We start from the raw sequence: 18,115 nt of genomic DNA on the forward strand, positions 1-18,115 counted from the left end.
ACAGTCGAAGCGTTAAGAATTTTAGCTAAATGCTAACACTGTAGCTAGCAGGGAAACAGCGGCTGTATTAATTATTTAAGAACACAGAATTAGTCAGTTTTCCTCTTCGTTTAGTAAAACATTTGTTTTGTTCAAAATCAATGAATAAAATAATTTCAGCGATCTATCTTTGCTTAAATTAGAAAACAACAGTCAGTGTGGCTGAAAAGAAAACAATTCCTGATCTTTTGAAAGACCGCCGTTCTGTAATTCAGCAAGCAAGGTACATGCTAACGCAAATCGCTAATAACAGCTCTCTAAAGATGTGTTTATTTTTCCTGCTTGTGCCTTTTCCCTCCAGAACATTTTGTTTTTGGGGACTCTACAGAAACTCATGTTTACTGAACCCTTGTATATTTGTAACACTGAATCATGTCTCGTGACTTCTGTGCAGCAGAGGAGGTTACATAAAACAGGTCAGCGTGACACACGAACTAATAACAGCTACAACAGCTTCCTCCATTTTGGACATGAATTTAGCACTGCCGAGATAGAAATCCCCAGCACAGACAAAGCTACCAATATTATAATATCTCTGCAAGTGAAAACATACGTGACGTAAAACCACTGAAAGGATCACACTTCAAATTTTAAATTTTGCCATGACTGTTTGTGAGCCTGTGACATTCAATATTTAACATCAACTTAGTCACGTATCCTAAACTCACCTGGGGTTGCCCTTCAGTTTGTTGACCAGGAACTCATGGAGGTCTATCCCAGTTGAATCTGTATAGTCTTGACTGGAATCTGATAAAAAGAGACACACATCCCGATTCACTGAACGAGGCTAACGCCTAACAAGTCCAACCAAACTAACTTTACCAGAGTTTAATTTTCAATTTTATGCAATGAATAATAAGATACTTAAAACGATCCACTCTGTCAACTATCCGAATTAATGACAGTTTAAGAAATTTGTAATATTGATATGCAAATTAGTCACCTATTCGTGTGGGAAAACCTAAAAAGCCAAACTGCACGCCTGACACAGGAAACCATCACTGAGGGTGACATCGCTCAACGTGATGTCATTTGATTTGTTATTAGTGGGACCGATATTTAAGAGGGGGGAGGGGGGGATCTGCTGCCAGCGTGTATGAAGCTGTGAGCTCTGCCAGCATTTAAGAATGAAGAAGTGGTCGGGTAACAAAGTTGACAATGAAAAACATGTTCCTGTGCACCAACAAAAGAATTAGACTCATGAGTGGGAGTCGAGGGGGACGCTGGAGCCCAATCCCCTTAGTGGGTGTCTGGTTTCTATAATTGGAGGCTGCCTCATCAGTGGTGTCGCTCCACAGAGGGAAGCAGACACCTTTATGCGCCTGTGGGAATCCATATAATTGCTTCACACCTTGAGCTTGTCGCAATTAACTGAATCACGCCAATTATTGGCCCATAATGAGATATCATTTAAAATGGAGAAGTGCTTTTGGACAAACTGGAGGACACAGAGCCAAAAAAAAGGTGGAGGATTGGATATTCCTGGTGACATGGTAAAGGATATAATTATTACAAGAATGTAATTTGGCTGAGTGACACGGATTGTGTGATAAGTATCATTAACGCATTTGGCTTCATTTCAATAGTTTGCCAATGACACTCTCACCACAGTGCTGTCATGGCTTGTCTTCACATGTATGTGTTTTCTTTCATTTGTTTCTATATATAAACTCACATTTTTGGAGCAATGTTTATAAATGAGGCCTCAGGTGTTTAGGATGTAAACAAAAGCTAAAGCGTTGATGGAAACTGTGACAGGTCTTCATTTTGAGGTAACTGAAGCGTAGATATTCGTTTCCAAAACCGCAAAAACAAACGTTTCTCACCTCTCGACAGCATTTTTTTCTGTGTTTTCTCTGGTTTGTCCGCCTTGTCGTAGCTTTCTTCTTTCTCGGCTTGGACTTGTGCAGCTCGTTCTTCCTTTTCAAAAGGCTGGAGTAGGAACCCATCCTGTACATACAGGAAAATATAACTGAGGAGCTGCGTGGAACCAGGTAGTTTGCAAGGAAAAAGACATAAGACAACTGAGTGTCCCGCAAATGCTAGATGTGACCGTGAGCAGACATGAGACCTTAATCTAGAAAAGGGCGTTAAACACAAGCGTTTAATTCTGGGTTAATTACAGAATAGGACGACCACTGTGAGACACTCTGCTATGGAAACCTGTTTACTTGGAAGTAAAGGTGTTTCAAATAACTGTGAGACTAAATCAGGCAGATTAGCTTGTTTTTCTTAAACCACCTTAATAGAACTCGAGTTAGAGCCTGAAATTAAACAAGGCAGCAGATTTCCTTCCTTACGATCCAGCAGAAAGAGGTTTTAGCTATAATCCCCCTCCAACTGGAAGAATTCTTTAAAATGACTGTGTTACAATCTGGCTGCAAGGATTGTGTGGATTTTTATTTTATTTTATTTAAATCTATTTAACATGGGCTCGGTTTACCTCACTCGTACTCTTCTTCACCACGCACGCACACACACATTCAGAGCAGTATCTGATTTGCTTTTCAGGCAAGGCTGAAAGGGAAGTTGAACAGTGGAGAAGAACTGCCAGCGCTCTGTAAGTGGATTACACACAACTGTGGAAAGCTAACATCAGAGAATCTGTGAGAGCGAGATGAATGAACGAGAGCGAGCGAGGGGTGACCTAGCGTTGGGAGAGCAGCTCATAACCGAGAAAGGTCACGAGTTTGATCCCTGTAACAGCTGCGGAGCAAGATAATGAGACGCCGCGTTCGCCTTCGTTTTAAGACGCTCCGAATATATGTGAAAGTGTAATATGCTAATGAGAAACGTGGCTGACTAATTGCCTGAGCGAGACTGGGGAAAAAGCGAAAATGAGTCTAGGATTGTGTGCTGTGGAAGCGACAGCAAGTTCAAGCGCACGCCTGTGTGTTCGTCTGGGTGGGTTCGTCAAAGCAAAAACATTTTTCCCCCCCTCCCGTTGAGAAGCGCTGATGTTTGCTGCTTAATGCCACCCTCGGCATCACATGGAAGCCGCCTGGTTGATGTGCAGCTGTTGCGAGCTGCCTCATTTGTTTCCTGACATCCATTTACCTCGAGATAAAGGGAAAACAGCGTGAAAATGATGGTCTTGTGAATATATAATGAACATGCTGTCACTCTGAGACAAAAAAAACCCAGAAAAAAAAAAGTGCATTCAGAGCCCCCACCCCCGACTATTGGCCGTTGATTGGAGCTGACAAGCGGGCCAACAATGTAAGGGCAGACGTAGATTTTTGTTTTTTCCTACAGAAAGCAGCGACGACTTGGACTGTCCACAGATCCACACGGGTCTTTGTTACTACTTGACAGTAGAGACAGTAATGTGAAACTGAACAATGGGACAAGCTTGGATTTGATGATCATAAGAGTTTGATTGAGAATCAGCACTCATACTAATGTGTTTCCCCCCCTTCTTTCTCTCCTTATTGCATTACCTCACCCCTCTAGGTTAGTTTGTCGCAGAAGGAGTCTCGACTCCGGGGGCAATAACGGGAGCAGGGGAAATATCAGGAGTATTCAATTAGAGCGTGCCACAGCTCTCTGTAGCTGACGTGTGGAAATTGTAATTTCCTCGACATGATTGATGACAGTAATACAGGACGTCATGTGAGTGCAGACGATGCGAGACCGTTGTGGGAATAACACCGCCCTCTGGTTATGGAGCTCGGTGCTGACTGGCTGAAATGCCTGGAACAGATACACCTGTGTGTAAATGTGTGTGTGTGTGAGCGTGTGTCTGCCAGGAGCTGTGCAGAGCGGCATGTAATGGGGAAAGTTTGACGGGAGGGGGCTTTTGCCCGGAGATACGGCGCAAAAGAAGCGTCGATTTAGGAAAGCAGCGGCTGGCTCGCTGCTGGAGCTCCGCGCTTTCTGTTTTGATGATGTGATGTTTTCATCAGGCGGCTGCAGCCAGGTATTTAATCACAGCTGTCAGATGAAGGCCGCTAATCAAGCATCAGAGGTCCATCTACTCAATTGTAATGGGCTGAAATGAAGAACTGATCCCAGGTCAGCACTTTCAAGGCAAGTGGCCCTGTAGCTTAACAAGCTGGGCTGAGGCATCAGACTGCATTAAACTGGGCTTGATGAAACATGAAGTCACAGTGACTTACAGTCTTTAAAGAGAGCACTTTGCTCTTTATTAACAGAGTATGCTTACAATTATGACTTATGCTAGAATTAAACTTTATATATCTTCATATAAGGCTCTAGACATACTATGATTTATAGCTTACATGGGGGAAAGTTATCCCAATTATCTCTTTGGATATCATTAAAACCAAGATTAGTGAACTTAAAAACATTTTAAAACAGTTTGTTGCTTTTTAAGTTTAAATAGGACCTATTACGCTTATTTACCACTGTATTTTTACCACTGGACTGTACTAGAGTAAGTTTACAAGACAAACAGTTCAAAATAATGTACTTATTCCTAATCCTTACACCAGGGCCTTGGAGCAATTCCTCAGTTTTCATCCTGTTCTTTTTTGTGATTCACACCCAGAGCTGTCTGAGGTGACCATATTAGGGATAACCACTTTCTATGACATCACGCAGAGCTGACAACAGCAAAAACTGTCTGAACTCGAGCATTTACGCAGCCTGAAGAATTAACAGTGAACACAGACTTCTGTGAAACCTGCTTTATGTTTACTAGCATCCAGTATCCACCTGTTACAGAAAATAACAGGAAGTATAATTAATCCACCTCACCCCAAAAGGGCCACACAGGAAGCAACTAGCTGTGGTGCGGCAACCAAAGACCATGGACCAGGCTTGGCCAACTCCAGGCCTCGAGGGCCAGTGTCCTGCAGGTTTTAGATCTCACCCTGGTTCTACACACCTGAATCAAATGATTAGTTCATTACCAGGCGTTTGGAGAGCTTCAAGACATGTTGAGGAGGTAATTTAGCCATTTAAATCAGCTATGATGGATCAAGGACACATCTAAAACCTGCAGGACACCGGCCCTCGAGAACTGGGTTTGGACACCACTGCCACAGACATTAAATGACAATACGCGACGACAAAGCTGCTTTTAGATCGACAGATCAATGAATAAAGCAAAAAGGATCAAGGAGAATCAAGTTATGAGTTATTAATGAAGTTACCTCCTTGTGTCAGGAATGTGTTCAACTCTCTTTGCTCTGAAGAAAGACTTCCAGAAACAGCTGAAAGCGACAAGCTAACCTGAGCTCTTAAAGCTCTGTCAAAACCAGCATTATTTTCACTACTAGTGAACCCTGTTAATCTGATCTGTAACACAGTCTCTTTAAGTCATGGTGAAGACTTCAGTGTAATGAACTTTCCAAAGTGTAGTTTAACTGAATGAGGAAAAACTAATGAGAGGAGTTTGTTGACTCTGAAGCGCTGTGTGTGGGCTCCATACACGCCGTAATCTTGTGAGTGCCTACATGTTAATGTAAAAAGCATTAAATCAGACTCGTGCTGACCTCAAAGTGATGAGTAAATGTTACAAGGTCCAAATTAGCAAGACTGCCGCCACAACTTCGCAACAGAAAAGAGATCCGAGTGCCAGGACAGGACAGGAAGTTTACATATTTAAATTTAAAATGAGTGAATCTCAGAAAAAGGCCTTATTTTTAAACTTACTGGGTCAACAGACCTTTGCTAGGTGAGAATCATGATCTGATCAACCACAGTTCTACAGGGCAAGAGCTATATGTACGCTCCTAAATCTAAGTGTAAAGGCAATGAACTGTCTCACACTTACTACACCAAATACAGCTGACAGGGATGAAACCAGCCTGCGCGGATAAATGTGTGCGTACAATCCTGAAGCACAGAGTTGGGTGATTTTCTTCATAATCCGATTGCTCTGTTGTGGATAACAGATACCATTGCTGCAGGGGCCGGGGGTTAATGTAGCGCTATCCACCTTCCATTACATGTGCACACACACACACACACACACACACACACACACACACACACACAAAGCAGTGCTACAGATGCCAGTGAAAGAGCGAGGCACTCACATGCTGGCGAGTTTATTTCCCATTACCAGCGTGAAGATAAAGAGCGTATGCTGCAGCAGTGGGAGAATCTCGTTCGCATACAGCTATAAATGGTTTAGCCTGCTGCAATTAGTGAACCTAAATGGACGAATATCAGCTAAATGGCTAAAATGGTATGAACTCGCCTGCCTCTTTTTAACCATTTTTCTTTAGTTGTAACTCATTCAGTCAGTTATAAAAGGCTCACTAACACACATGTGCCCCGTGAAACAAAACGTTGAGGAGACAGACTAGCATCTCTGCAAAAGCACAGCTTCATTATTTCTTATTTAGCATTAAAGCTAAATTCCTTCTCACACGACGGTCAGCAGAACCATTAGTTGTTACCAAGTAGGTTGACTTGCTAATATTAGCTTAGTGTGTTAGCGCTAAGGTGGGCATGTGAGACCCGTGTTTTCATTTGACCTCATCATGGAAAAATGCCATCTAAAAACAGCTACAATTACAATAAAAATGAACAAACTGTTAGTGGTACTACTCAGGTAGTGCCACAATATATGGTCCAAACTGGCACGCCTCTAACGTGAAACGCTGGTTTCGTGGAGGTCTTTACCTGAGGTGCTGCTGAAGGCTCAGGAATAGGGCAAGGAAACGACTCTTCACACACCGCCAGGCTCCGCACGAGCTTTAGCCTGGTGTTGGACTAAGGGGGTAAGGAGAGGGGTGCAAGTAGGTGGGCACAGTTAAATCCATGCACGTACACACCTGTGTCAATTTCATCACACATCACAGTGACAAGCCAAAGTGAAACAGCCAGCGAGCACAATCAATTCTTACGAGCATGTCATACAGATCCAATAATTCACATTTCAGCAGACACGTTTTCCCCGAGTGACCGAGCTTTTCATTGCTAATTTTGTAGCTTCTTATAACTTCTCAAACAATTTGATCAGAGGAACCTTAAGTAAAAAAAAAAAAAAAAAAAAGGAGGGAAAAAAACCCCAAGCTGTCTCACATTTTTCTACAGGAAACATTAATGCAGCAAGCACAAAGGAAACGTCCAAACTAGCCGTATTCTCATTCATAATTCACATCACAGCCTCTGCTATCAGTCATGTGATGGCATCTCAACACATTGCAGCAAAGTCATTTTAGACATCTGCGTGACAGGTAACACGGGTACAACTTCCATCTCAATCCAAGCAAACAACGCAAGTCAAGTGCACGAGACAGGTCGGAGCATCCGTGCGCAACATGCATGTCGAGAGTACCGTACCTTAGAGTACTTCACAGGCTGTCCACAGGTAGGGGAGGGGGTGCAGGGAAAGGAAAATAAAATCAAACAAACCACAGGTGCTTGAAAAAAAGGGGGGGGGGAGACTTTTTTTTTTGGAAAGAAAGTAACAAACGATATTTGAATTAAATATGAGTGGCCTACATTTTGTGCATGGGTGCACTTCTAGAGCTTGAGCAACTCCAAACAATTCATAGGTTTCAGTTTCTGTGATGTCTTTTTAATGTCTGTTCGCAGGCTGAAGGAAAAAAAAAAACAACTTAAAGAGCGCGGAACAAAATGTGCTGACATGAGTCTGCGAAAATAAAATATATTAAATGAAAATCTCAAGTTAAGCAATCACCGTTTTTATATTAGCACTCCATTTATACAGCATGTGTGATCATTTTATTTAATGCTGCATCCCATCATCATCATCTGCTATATGAACCCCTGAATTACTGCACTCAGTCTTTGATGCTGCTCAGTCTCATTTGACTCAACTTAAGCTGGTGTTAAATGCAAGAAAATACAAGTATATGCTGCTCTCAAACGGCATCTAATCTTTGTGAAACTGCGCTAGGGGCTGAAGTTGAGATGGTCATAATATATTTAGGCGTGATAACTGATCAGAATGTGTCGTTTAAAATGCACACTGAAAACCTCATGTTTAAGATGAAATTTGCTTCTTCTTCTTCTTTTTTTTAAAGGAGTAAATCCCATTTCATCCCTCAGGCAACTTTTTTCTTTAACCTTTATTGGATTAGAGTGATCTGCTCATTAGGAAACACCTAAAGTAGCTGGATATTGAGTGGTTACAGAAAGGGGATATACCCCTGTTCTTTGTATGCTGCTGCTCAGTGGGCATCTGTATGGCTCGAGTTTCTCCCACTGATTGGCTCATAAAGATAAATCTCTTTGGTTCTCGCACATACCCTCACTTGGGTGGCCTGGGTGTATTCATGACTGTCCAAGTTTATTTTTGTTTGAGGCTGCTGATTGCATTGTTATCGTGGATGAACTAAACAAAATCAATCTACTTTTCGAACTATTCCCCAAATCTTATGGTGAAACTTCAGTTGTTGCAAACCAGCAAGCTCCAGTCTTTACAGTCTAGCATTAGTGATAGTCTTTATAGTCCAGGCTGTAATTACTGCTGGTCTCTATGTCAATCAGCTTTTTCCAGTCTCTCGTCTCACAATTGGGCAGACTACAACTTGAACAGCAGCTGGCGATGGTGGTCCTCGTTCCAACACGAGCTTAAGGGCCAATCTAACCAGAAAGCAGGCTAACCAACCACCAAGGCTGAAGAACGTCCAAGCTGATGAAGCTGAAGTCTGTCCATAGAAGCAGATTTGCAGCCAATTCAGTGACAAAATGTAGGTTTTGGCTTTCTTTAAAAAATTAATTAATAAAAACATTTAATAATTAATAAAAACATTTAAATATGTACCCATACTCGTTATATATCACAAATATGATGTAATGCTAAGGGAAACGCTCACTCTGTCCTTGGACTGGTTAATTTTTCCTTTTTGCTGGAACAATCTACAGAAAGACCTGAAATTGTCACATCTGACTAAAATCTGTGAGAATCTGCATCAGCTTAGTGATTGCAATTAAAGTTGCACTGAAGTTCTGACCTTGATACGTTATCTCCAATTTCTGCAGTATTGTGTGTTCATTATTGTTAAAGTGTCTGCTCAACCCTTGGCCAAATCACAGACCTTTCTCTGGATAAATAATGGATAGATAATCATTTACTGGGAGCAATGAATTAATTTCTGGATAGCATATGCTACCAAAGTGGCTGCACTGCAGGACCCCTTCCTTTCACACACACACACACGCTGCAGAAAACAAAAGCCAGACATTTGGCTGCGAGGGATTCGGGTCAGTTTTGTTCGTTGCTCCATTTAGCTGTCATGTGAAAGCAGGCGCTGGATGTAAGGTGCAGAAAGCAGAGAGAGGCCGCCCGCCTACTAGTGTGTGAGACAGCTCGGTGCCTCTGCGCTTCACGCACTGGTGGCTCTGTGTGTGTGTGTGTGTGTGTGTGTGTGTGTGTGTGTGTGTGTGTGTGTGTGTGTGTGTGTGTGTGTGTGTGTGTGTGTGTGTGTGTGTATAAACAGAAGGTCTCTCAGTAGCACGTATAGGGAAGAGCGGAGGAGGGGAAAGGTAGGGAGGGGGAGACCTGGCAGGAGCCATTTCAGTGTAAATTGTAACAGAGCCCAGTCCTCTGTTTCCTAATCCCAACACACACACACACACACACACACACACACACACACACACACACACACACACACACACACACACACACACACTCTCTAACGCTGTCCTTCCCACCTGTCCTCTAAAAATCAAAAGGACAACCCATCCCCTCCCTCACTGAGCTCGAGGGCCGCTGTTCGCCTATTTCCAACGCCTGTGACCTGCCGTGCCCCTTTTCTATATCAGGTAATATGGATGTGGAGGAGAGGGTAGCGGGGGTGGAGGGTGGTCAGGGACCGTGAGCGCACCGCTTCACCAGCTAATTGAGCGGTGTGGGGCCGGTGGGGAATGAACAATGCCGCCAGGAGATAAAGGAATGGGAAAGCGGGGGGAGAGAGGGAAAGGGCTGAAGTCAGCAGAAGTAGGGCGGCCACCAGCCACCTGTCCTGCCGCAGAGGACAGAGCTAGAGAGCTGGAGGCAGATGGTGGCAAAGTCACCCTCTTTTACCTCTGTAGGAATGCATTCCTGCCCCCGATGCCGCCATACCCACCCCGCCTCGCCTCGTTTGAGGTACCGCCGTCGCCTCCCACCCGTTCCTCTCACAATGAACATTTCAGGCGTTTAACCGATGCCCTTACACAGAGCAGTGGAATTAGCTTCACCTCCTCCACTGCTGGAAATTACAAGCGGAAAGGTCGGCTGTGTCAGTGCCGTCAGCATATCCTGGCATTCCAGTAACCATAAAATCACTACGTCAGGGAGAGGAAAAGGCAAGAAAGAAAGAAAGAAAATAACACACAAAACAGAAAAAGCAGCACAATCACAAGTACCCTACATTTGTAGAGGTCCTGAAGCTGTTGTACAAGAAGACATGAAGCAGAGTCACTCAGCTAATGGTCATACCAGACCACACAACGCTACAGCAGCAAAATGTATGAGTGGATGAACTGGATTGTACAATTGGACCAATTTACTGCTTATGAAGTCAACTTTTTATTCCAAAGAGAGCATTTCGTGCTTCAAAAGTTGCCTTCTAGTTTCAAACGCAGTCAATACTTTGGCTAAATATATTTTGGGATATTTGAGCCGATAGCTGAAATTCTTTCTTTGCTGTGGTGGATTAAAATAATTTAAGGAGGAGAAATCATCCCTCTACTTTCATCTTCTTGCTACTTTCTTGTCTCGCCTCTGCTCTCCTTTCTTTCCTTCATTCTCCACGAGAGACATGGTGTCTCTCGTGTTCTTCCACCTTCTTCCTCTCCCTAATCCTTCCTTCTTACAACCTCTCCACACGTCTCTCCCTCCCTCTTCCTCCTGTATCTCCTCCTCTCTCCCATGCTGCTTCCCCCACGCTGGTGTCATTCTGTTCCTCAGGGTAACATAGGCGCAGGAAGTTGGAAGATAAGCCTGGATTTGAGCTCCGATTATCTGCCTGCCTGACTCCCTCGCGCTCCCCTCCTCCAACCACAAGGCCAGATTGGCCTGAATCCTATTTTTAGGCAGCAGCCAAAGAGACAATCCTTCGTCTTTCCTGGATTTTGTTTCTTTGACCACACAAGAAGAGATTTCACAGTTCTGCCATTTAGATTTTAGTGTCCATTCCTCTGTGAGGAAAACCTGTCAGAACCAGTTTTGCTCTAAATTAACAAATGCAAATTTTTTGCAGCCCCAAAGCCCAATGTTGCAATGACAAGGACCTTATTAATTAGCAGTTTATGTCAAAGTGTTCTCAGCTGTCCTGAAGCCTCAGTAGATAACCAGTTTAATGTCTCCCGTGGAAGATCCATGACTTCTTAACAACTTTAACAATTCTCAGCAGCCAGGTAGACAGCAGTGAAGAGTCACTATGACTGACCTTGGTGCTGCTCAGGCAGAGTTGAACCCTGCATTATTATTTCTGTCTGCGCCGATTATACATTTCAGAAATAATATTTCCTCGCTGAAATGGCTGGGAGTGCCGCAGGTGACAGAAGATGCCCAGGGCAGTTGGTGTTCGACGGTGACTGCTACTGAATTTTCATGGAAACGAGGTGTGGAAAAGAAATGATAGACTTTGCTGAAGCTGTCAGGTAAGTGTCCTCAGCTTACTGAGGCTCCAGTCTACCAAAACACTGTGAAACTGACACTTCATTTCACATTAGTGCTCATTCAATTCAACTTTATTTATACAACGCTTCAAGGCACTTTATCTCGTAAGGTAAAGATCCTATAGTATTCTGAAGGAGACCCCTACAAGCAAGTACTCTGCTACTTTGCAAGTACAACCTGATAATAATGAACCACTGTACTCCAGCCTAAGTAATGAAAATATGAGCTAGTTTTTCAGCATCAGACCTAGAAAGTATGTTTTTACATGTTAGAGATATTCAGCAGCGATTCATATTTGTTTAACATCTGCATTGAAGGACCCGATCAAAAATGCCTCCCAAGACTTCTCAAAGTCTTTTGGAGGCCAAGTTAATGCCATGATCCAGAGTTAAGTATCTGTTTCTAACTTTTCTTTTCTGAGAAGAGCATGTATAATGTATAAAGTAGTGGTACCAGCACAGAGCCCTGTGGAACTCTGGCTAACTTTCATGTTTGCACGCACACATTGGAATCTATCTATAAATATGATTCCAATTATTGCAGTGCATTTCCTTTAATGCAGATCTCTGTAGTAAAACATTGTAATCATTGGGAGAAGCACAGAAAAGAGTCCACCATGAGAAGCCATAAGAAGGTCATTTCTAACCTCGCCTGGAAAGCCTGTCATACACAACCTTTTTGATAAAGATAAGCTGATCGTATTAAAAATGTAACATCTATTAATGGTAAATATTTTTGAACACTGTTGTAGGAATGGGGTCTAATAGACATGGTGAGGATCTAAAGGAAGAAGTTACTTAAAATATTTATAAGCGTTAATACTAACCGTGTTTTATTTGTGAAGAAACTAATGAAGGCTTTGATTCTTTGTCAGTCTGGCTGTAGTGCTGAATGTTTGACTCCCTGCTATTAGTAACAAACGTTTGCTGCTTTCTTTTTTAGAGTAGTCACAGTATCCAGAGTCGTACGCGATGAAGATATAACGCTACTGACAAGATAATCTACTCAGGTATCTCCTCTGCACTGTGTTGGCACATGGCAGGAAGCACTTCTTTACATTTCATTACAGCACTTTTACAAACACACCCGGTGTACCAAAATAGTTTTTCTATCGCTGTGCAGTCCATAATTCTAAAATCAAATGTTATAGTCACACAGATACGGAAGAATTGTTACTGGCACGTTTTAAGGTTGAACATAAATCAGCATTCTTTACCTGTATGTCCTTTTTATTGTTGCTACCATGTTCATCTCTGCTGTTCTGGCTCTGGTCAGACACCTCAGTCTTGGCGTCTTTTGCAGATGACACGGGTTCGGCGGCCTCGGAAACCTTCATTGTTTCAGTGTCGACGTTATCAGACATTCTCATTGCAAAGTCTTACAGGGAGATGCTGGCAAATACAGAGGACCTGAAAGACAGGAATGTGTCGATGAGAGCTAGCATCTTTGGGAGAGAAAGAAGTTCGGATGATTGTGTGAAGGGTAAGTTCCAAATAACAAGAAGCTACACGCCATCATTTCAAAGTATTTTTATTAAATTTGAAACACAGATTATACAGAATTTTATTCTATTTTTTATTATATCAGCTCTTTAAAAACGACAACAGTAGTGGCAGATTCATACACACAATTATGCTATGTTCATTTAAATTGTCATTCAAAAGATAAGTGTTAGAATTATTGCCAGCTGTTTACATACTAAATTAGTGATGGCATGCAATGACACTAAGACTCAGGAGTTGTAGAGACCTTCCTCAATCTTTACGCTGACTCTTTAGACTGGGAAAGACAAAAAGTTCAAACAATTTTATTAATTATAAATAACAATAATAATAATAATAATAATAATAACAATAATAATAACAATAATAATAATAATAATAATAATAATAATTTCATGTTTTATTATTATTATTATCATTATCATCATCACCATTAGTAGTATTATTATGATTATTATTATTATTATTATTATTAAATGCCATGGAAAAATTTGTACATTTAAAAAATATAAGGCAAATAACAACAGCGTATAAGAGTATAAAAAGTAATAAGTGTATTAGTATGGCATTATGGTACATTAAATTATTTCCTTTGTTGCAGTAGCTATAATCTATGTCGTAATAAATAAAACTGACTTACTTTGTGTTATTAGATCAGGTCCACTGTATTCTTGTCTAAAAAGTGCTGAGTAATGAAAGTTTGCCTTCTGGATATTATTTTGAATAACAAAGCAACAATACAGCAGGAGACATAATTGCACCGATTGTATGTGGGTGCAATATGGAGCCATACTGTAACTGACTTTGTCCATGATGGGTAGCTTGAGTTACTGCAGAACAAACATAGGTGTTACTAATAGTATTACTGGATGGTTGGAATTCAGCCATTAGGTCATTTTAACTGGATTTGAGTTTGACAACCCAAGCACTTTTCAGACATGGATGTATCATATTGCTGGCTTCAGTTTGGTAAAACATCCAACATCGGAATGAAAGACAAAGAATACTTTGTCTTTCGTACAAATGATCAATGTAAATGCATTTGCTTTGAATTAATTATTTAGTTTTTTTAATCTCTCTTTTGTTTTAATGACCCGTTTGTAATGTTTCCATCTTCTTTGACTCCTTGCTGCGTAGCAAAATTGTAAAATAGTTCAAATAGATGAAAATAAAGTATTTTTTAAGAAAGCAATCATAATTTTGGTGAGCTGAGACACACAGCACATTAATGTGCCCGCATGCAGTTTAGACTTGTATAGTGTTGAAAGTGATGCCAATTATTATGAGAGCAGACCTACTGAGATTTCCCCTGCAACTTCTCCATAAAAGAGACCAAACATAAAGCTGGCACATTTTGATTAATGTAAAAGACTGGATAAAAGGGCCAAAGAAAGTCTACGGTGACAAAGGTCTACGCAGTAGCAGGCAGGAGAAAGAGTAGGGCAGGCGGTTGGTGGCACCAACACAGTCTGTGGTCATCAGTCATTACTTTTTCTTTACGCTGTCTCGCAGCTCTGCAGCTGTTCAGCCCGAGACAATAGGCATGAGTGGACGAGATGCAGCAGGCGTACAGCTTAGCGCTGTAAGAAAACACATTAATATTATAGTGTTTGTTTTAGTTTGAAGGGGCTGCTTTAGAATATCAGCAAACACACTTTCTAGTTCCCACATAAAGATGTTTATTTAGGATTAAACATAATACGGTGTCATTTACATTTTATATTATATTTTATAAAAGGGATTTTATTCACATATTTTTGTATTATTTTATGTTCCAAAGAAGAAGGTTGTAATTAAATCTTTGTTTGTAGTTATGCACAAAACAGGAACACTCCCATCGTGGTTACAGCTGCAAAAGTTGGTAGGTTAACGCAGAGCACATGTTTACAGTCTAATATGGCGTGAAGTAGAGTAAAAAGCAGGCCTTTCAAAATAAAATGGCTCTTCGTGGTTGCTGATCCCAGAGCACAAGTTGCCTTGGACCTATGGCCCACTGCAGGACGCATCTGTGTAATACCACGACCTCCCCGTGTTTTAAGTCATGGTGCGAGTTCATTTTGCTGATATGCCTTAATTGTGCAGCTTGGTCCCACGCAGTGTGTAACATACACAGACGCACACTCACAAGAAGGGAGGGCAGACATCTGGTACATGAGAGCTATGATTAATAGGTTAATTAGAAATGGGCTCATTGAATTCACGTTGCACATCAAAAACTGGAAGCACACATGACAGCACTTACTCTGTGCTTGAGCGTGTATGTGACTGGCTGCGTGTGCGTTCCGGCCTTCAACCTATTTGCCCGCAGTGATCAGAGCCATTTTCCTATCTGATCACTGAGCAGCAAAGCGGCTGCCTGAGACTTGATTGTTTATATCCATCCCAAAAGAGCTGAGGCAGCAAGAGGGAGCTGCTCTCTTTAAAAACGTGGCATCCAATTCCTTCGTGTCAAAGTAATTGACTTTTACAGCGGCCCACAGCCCAGGCGGATGTACCGCTCGCCCAGCGGTTTGCATGGCTAAGAGTTTTGCTAAAAATCTAGCCGGGCACTGCAGAATCAGATTTTGAATTTCTATGACCTGTCAGAGGTTTGACAAAAGCAATGCCGGCTGCTGCTTTACATTATTTTCACATTCTGAAGGAAAACAGCTTAATACTCCAGAGTGCTGCACATGGCTTTGAATATTTAGCGTCTGTTGCTGACATTTTGATGAGTGAAGTCTCTTGAGTCGCTCCGTTGAAGATTCGCAATATTGGACAGATATTTTTGAGCGCTGGGCTTGTGATGGATAGCCATTTTGTCCCTCACCGAATCACTCATTCTTCCAAACACATTTTATCATGGGACTGGAGTGTTAGACTAAATTTGGCTTCAGACTTTGATGCATTTGAATTTCACCGTCTCGTCTCTCACGGCTGAGGTAATTGCACAGTGTGCCTGTTTAGAATCCCCCATGCTTAGACTGCATAAGTAATACAGATCATCATTTGGTCCTTAGTGTTACATTAAAGAATTCAGGGAGTAGCAAATTGGTCTCTTTATGAGTTGGAGCGAAAACAGACATCAACATTTTTATTTTTTTTTAATGTGTAGTTCAATATAAACATCACAATTTAAAAAAATAAAGGATTAAAAAATACAGTATGAATTTTTTTAATACAAATTTTAATTAATTTGGCAAAGTCTTCATGTATCATGTATTCTTCAACGATGCTAGAAACTCTATACAGTTACCCAGGAAAGTATTTGATACTTAACACTTTAGCCAAAAATTGTGTTTTACCCTGTTAAATTAACACCATCTATTACAACATTACAGACCGGCAGAACTGACAACGTTAGCTGCGTAGCACCAATATTTACGCTTCGTTTTTATTATCAGCCACAAGCTATTTGCGAAATGATAACTGGCAAAAGGCTAATGTGGCTATTAGGCTTTTAGGTAATTATTAATTGTTAAATGGATAATGTTAATGTGTGTTAACGTGAATGAGCATCTAATCTGATAGTAGTTTTTAGAATCCAAAGGTTTTTTTTTTTTTTAAACAACCCTAGTTTTACATACAAAGGACTACAAGTTGTAAATGCTATGTGCATTATTAATATCAAATTCAAACTGAGCAAAAAAGAAAGGGGTTTTAAAGATTTTCAGAGGTATACATTTGTAACCTTCCAGTCCTGACGTTGTGTTCAGTTTTCACTTTGGCTGAAAAGTTTAAAAAGAAGAAGAAATCTCTTTTTTATATATTCCACAAATCTGCAGCAGATTGGAGGTTAAAATCCAGCCCCAAATGAACTGCAGCATATCCCAGCATGTCCATCTAATGTTGTTCATGTCTGCATTGCTCTGTAGTTACAGCTCCAAAATACCAGTTGGCAGCAAGCTTCAAGCTTCTTTGGGTATTTTAAACAACCCTAACCGAGTTGAGATCAGATCTCAGTATTTGATCTAGTAAGTGTTAAAGATCATAAGTTTAACTAACTGCATCAACACAAAAACAGAAGACTTTGGAAGTCATTGAATTTAGATGGACACTGGTAGAGCAATGAAAAAATGTCTTGAAACAAATCAATAAGTCATGTTTAAGTTGATTTGCATGTTGGCACAACATACTGCTACACTGTGATGCATAGTTACAAATCAGAACCAGGACACTTAGTTCTTCTGCACAGATTGGACACATCAATGGAAATGATTTGGGTTTGCAGCTGATCGATTGGAGCATCATTAGAACACCTGTTGTACTTGATCGTAAATGTTTTCTACATTTTTACCTTCCTCAGAGGAGTGTAAATTTGAAATGTCTTATCTGAAGCATGTCTTGTTTTGGGGGGGGTTAAACAATGACTGACTTCTGTTCGTTCAGTTTAAAACCAAAAGCTTTTCTGACTAAAAATCAATAACACAGATTTTAAAAAGACTTAAGTATAGAATCACTTAAAATAGATTTAATATACATTTTTGTGAAATGGGGATAAGGTCAGGGTATAACAGATGGATCGTGTCATAATACGAGGTAAATACACAGGTAAGTGATGAATGATTATTGATATGACAGACTGTAGCAGTATAGTTCTGTGCAGTGTTAGAAATTTACATTTTTATGCTAAACCGGTCAGTGAAATACACACTCTATTAAACCTGGATATATATATGAACACACAGGCTGTTTTTATAACTACAGCATAGCTATAGAACATGTAACAACATCCATATATTTACTCTGTCGGTGTGATGTGATGAAATACTCCAAGACTTTATTCTCATCGAGTGACATTTCATTGATCTTGTGGTTTATTATTCCCCGTGAAATTCCACCAAACTACTGTGTCAATGTTCATTTTCATTCATAATATCAGAAATGATAGTGAGATATTTACTAAGATAGTAACGTTGTCCATGCTCCCCAAGTTAAGTGTATTTCATCCATCTATAGATGTTTTAAATTTGTGTGCATGAAGTACCTTAGAAGAAACTCATTATATTTGATTTAAGTTTTTATAATAATAAAAAGA

At 40.8% G+C, this 18,115-nt stretch overlaps 1 protein-coding gene across 8 annotated transcripts in view; it reads right to left on the bottom strand.

Annotated features, from left to right (window-relative positions):
• Positions 1-18,115, bottom strand: part of LOC100708599 (R3H domain-containing protein 1) — a 53,135-nt gene that overhangs the window by 25,636 nt on the left and 9,384 nt on the right. For 6 of the 8 annotated variants that reach the window (XM_019351636.2, XM_025903391.1, XM_025903395.1 and 3 more), the window contains exons 3-7: positions 12,813-13,005; positions 7,300-7,317; positions 6,637-6,726; positions 1,866-1,989; positions 708-786 (exon numbers count right to left, since the gene is read on the bottom strand). In XM_019351636.2, the coding sequence (XP_019207181.1) occupies positions 708-786; positions 1,866-1,989; positions 6,637-6,726; positions 7,300-7,317; positions 12,813-12,965 (464 nt within the window). In that variant the 5' untranslated portion in view covers positions 12,966-13,005. The remainder of the gene's footprint in view (positions 1-707; positions 787-1,865; positions 1,990-6,636; positions 6,727-7,299; positions 7,318-12,812; positions 13,006-18,115) is intronic. The other 2 variants (XM_025903392.1, XM_025903394.1) reach the window with 2 other exon arrangements.

Source organism: Oreochromis niloticus, linkage group LG23 (genome assembly GCF_001858045.2).
Source record: "Oreochromis niloticus isolate F11D_XX linkage group LG23, O_niloticus_UMD_NMBU, whole genome shotgun sequence".
NCBI classification, from domain to species: Eukaryota; Metazoa; Chordata; class Actinopteri; order Cichliformes; family Cichlidae; genus Oreochromis; species Oreochromis niloticus.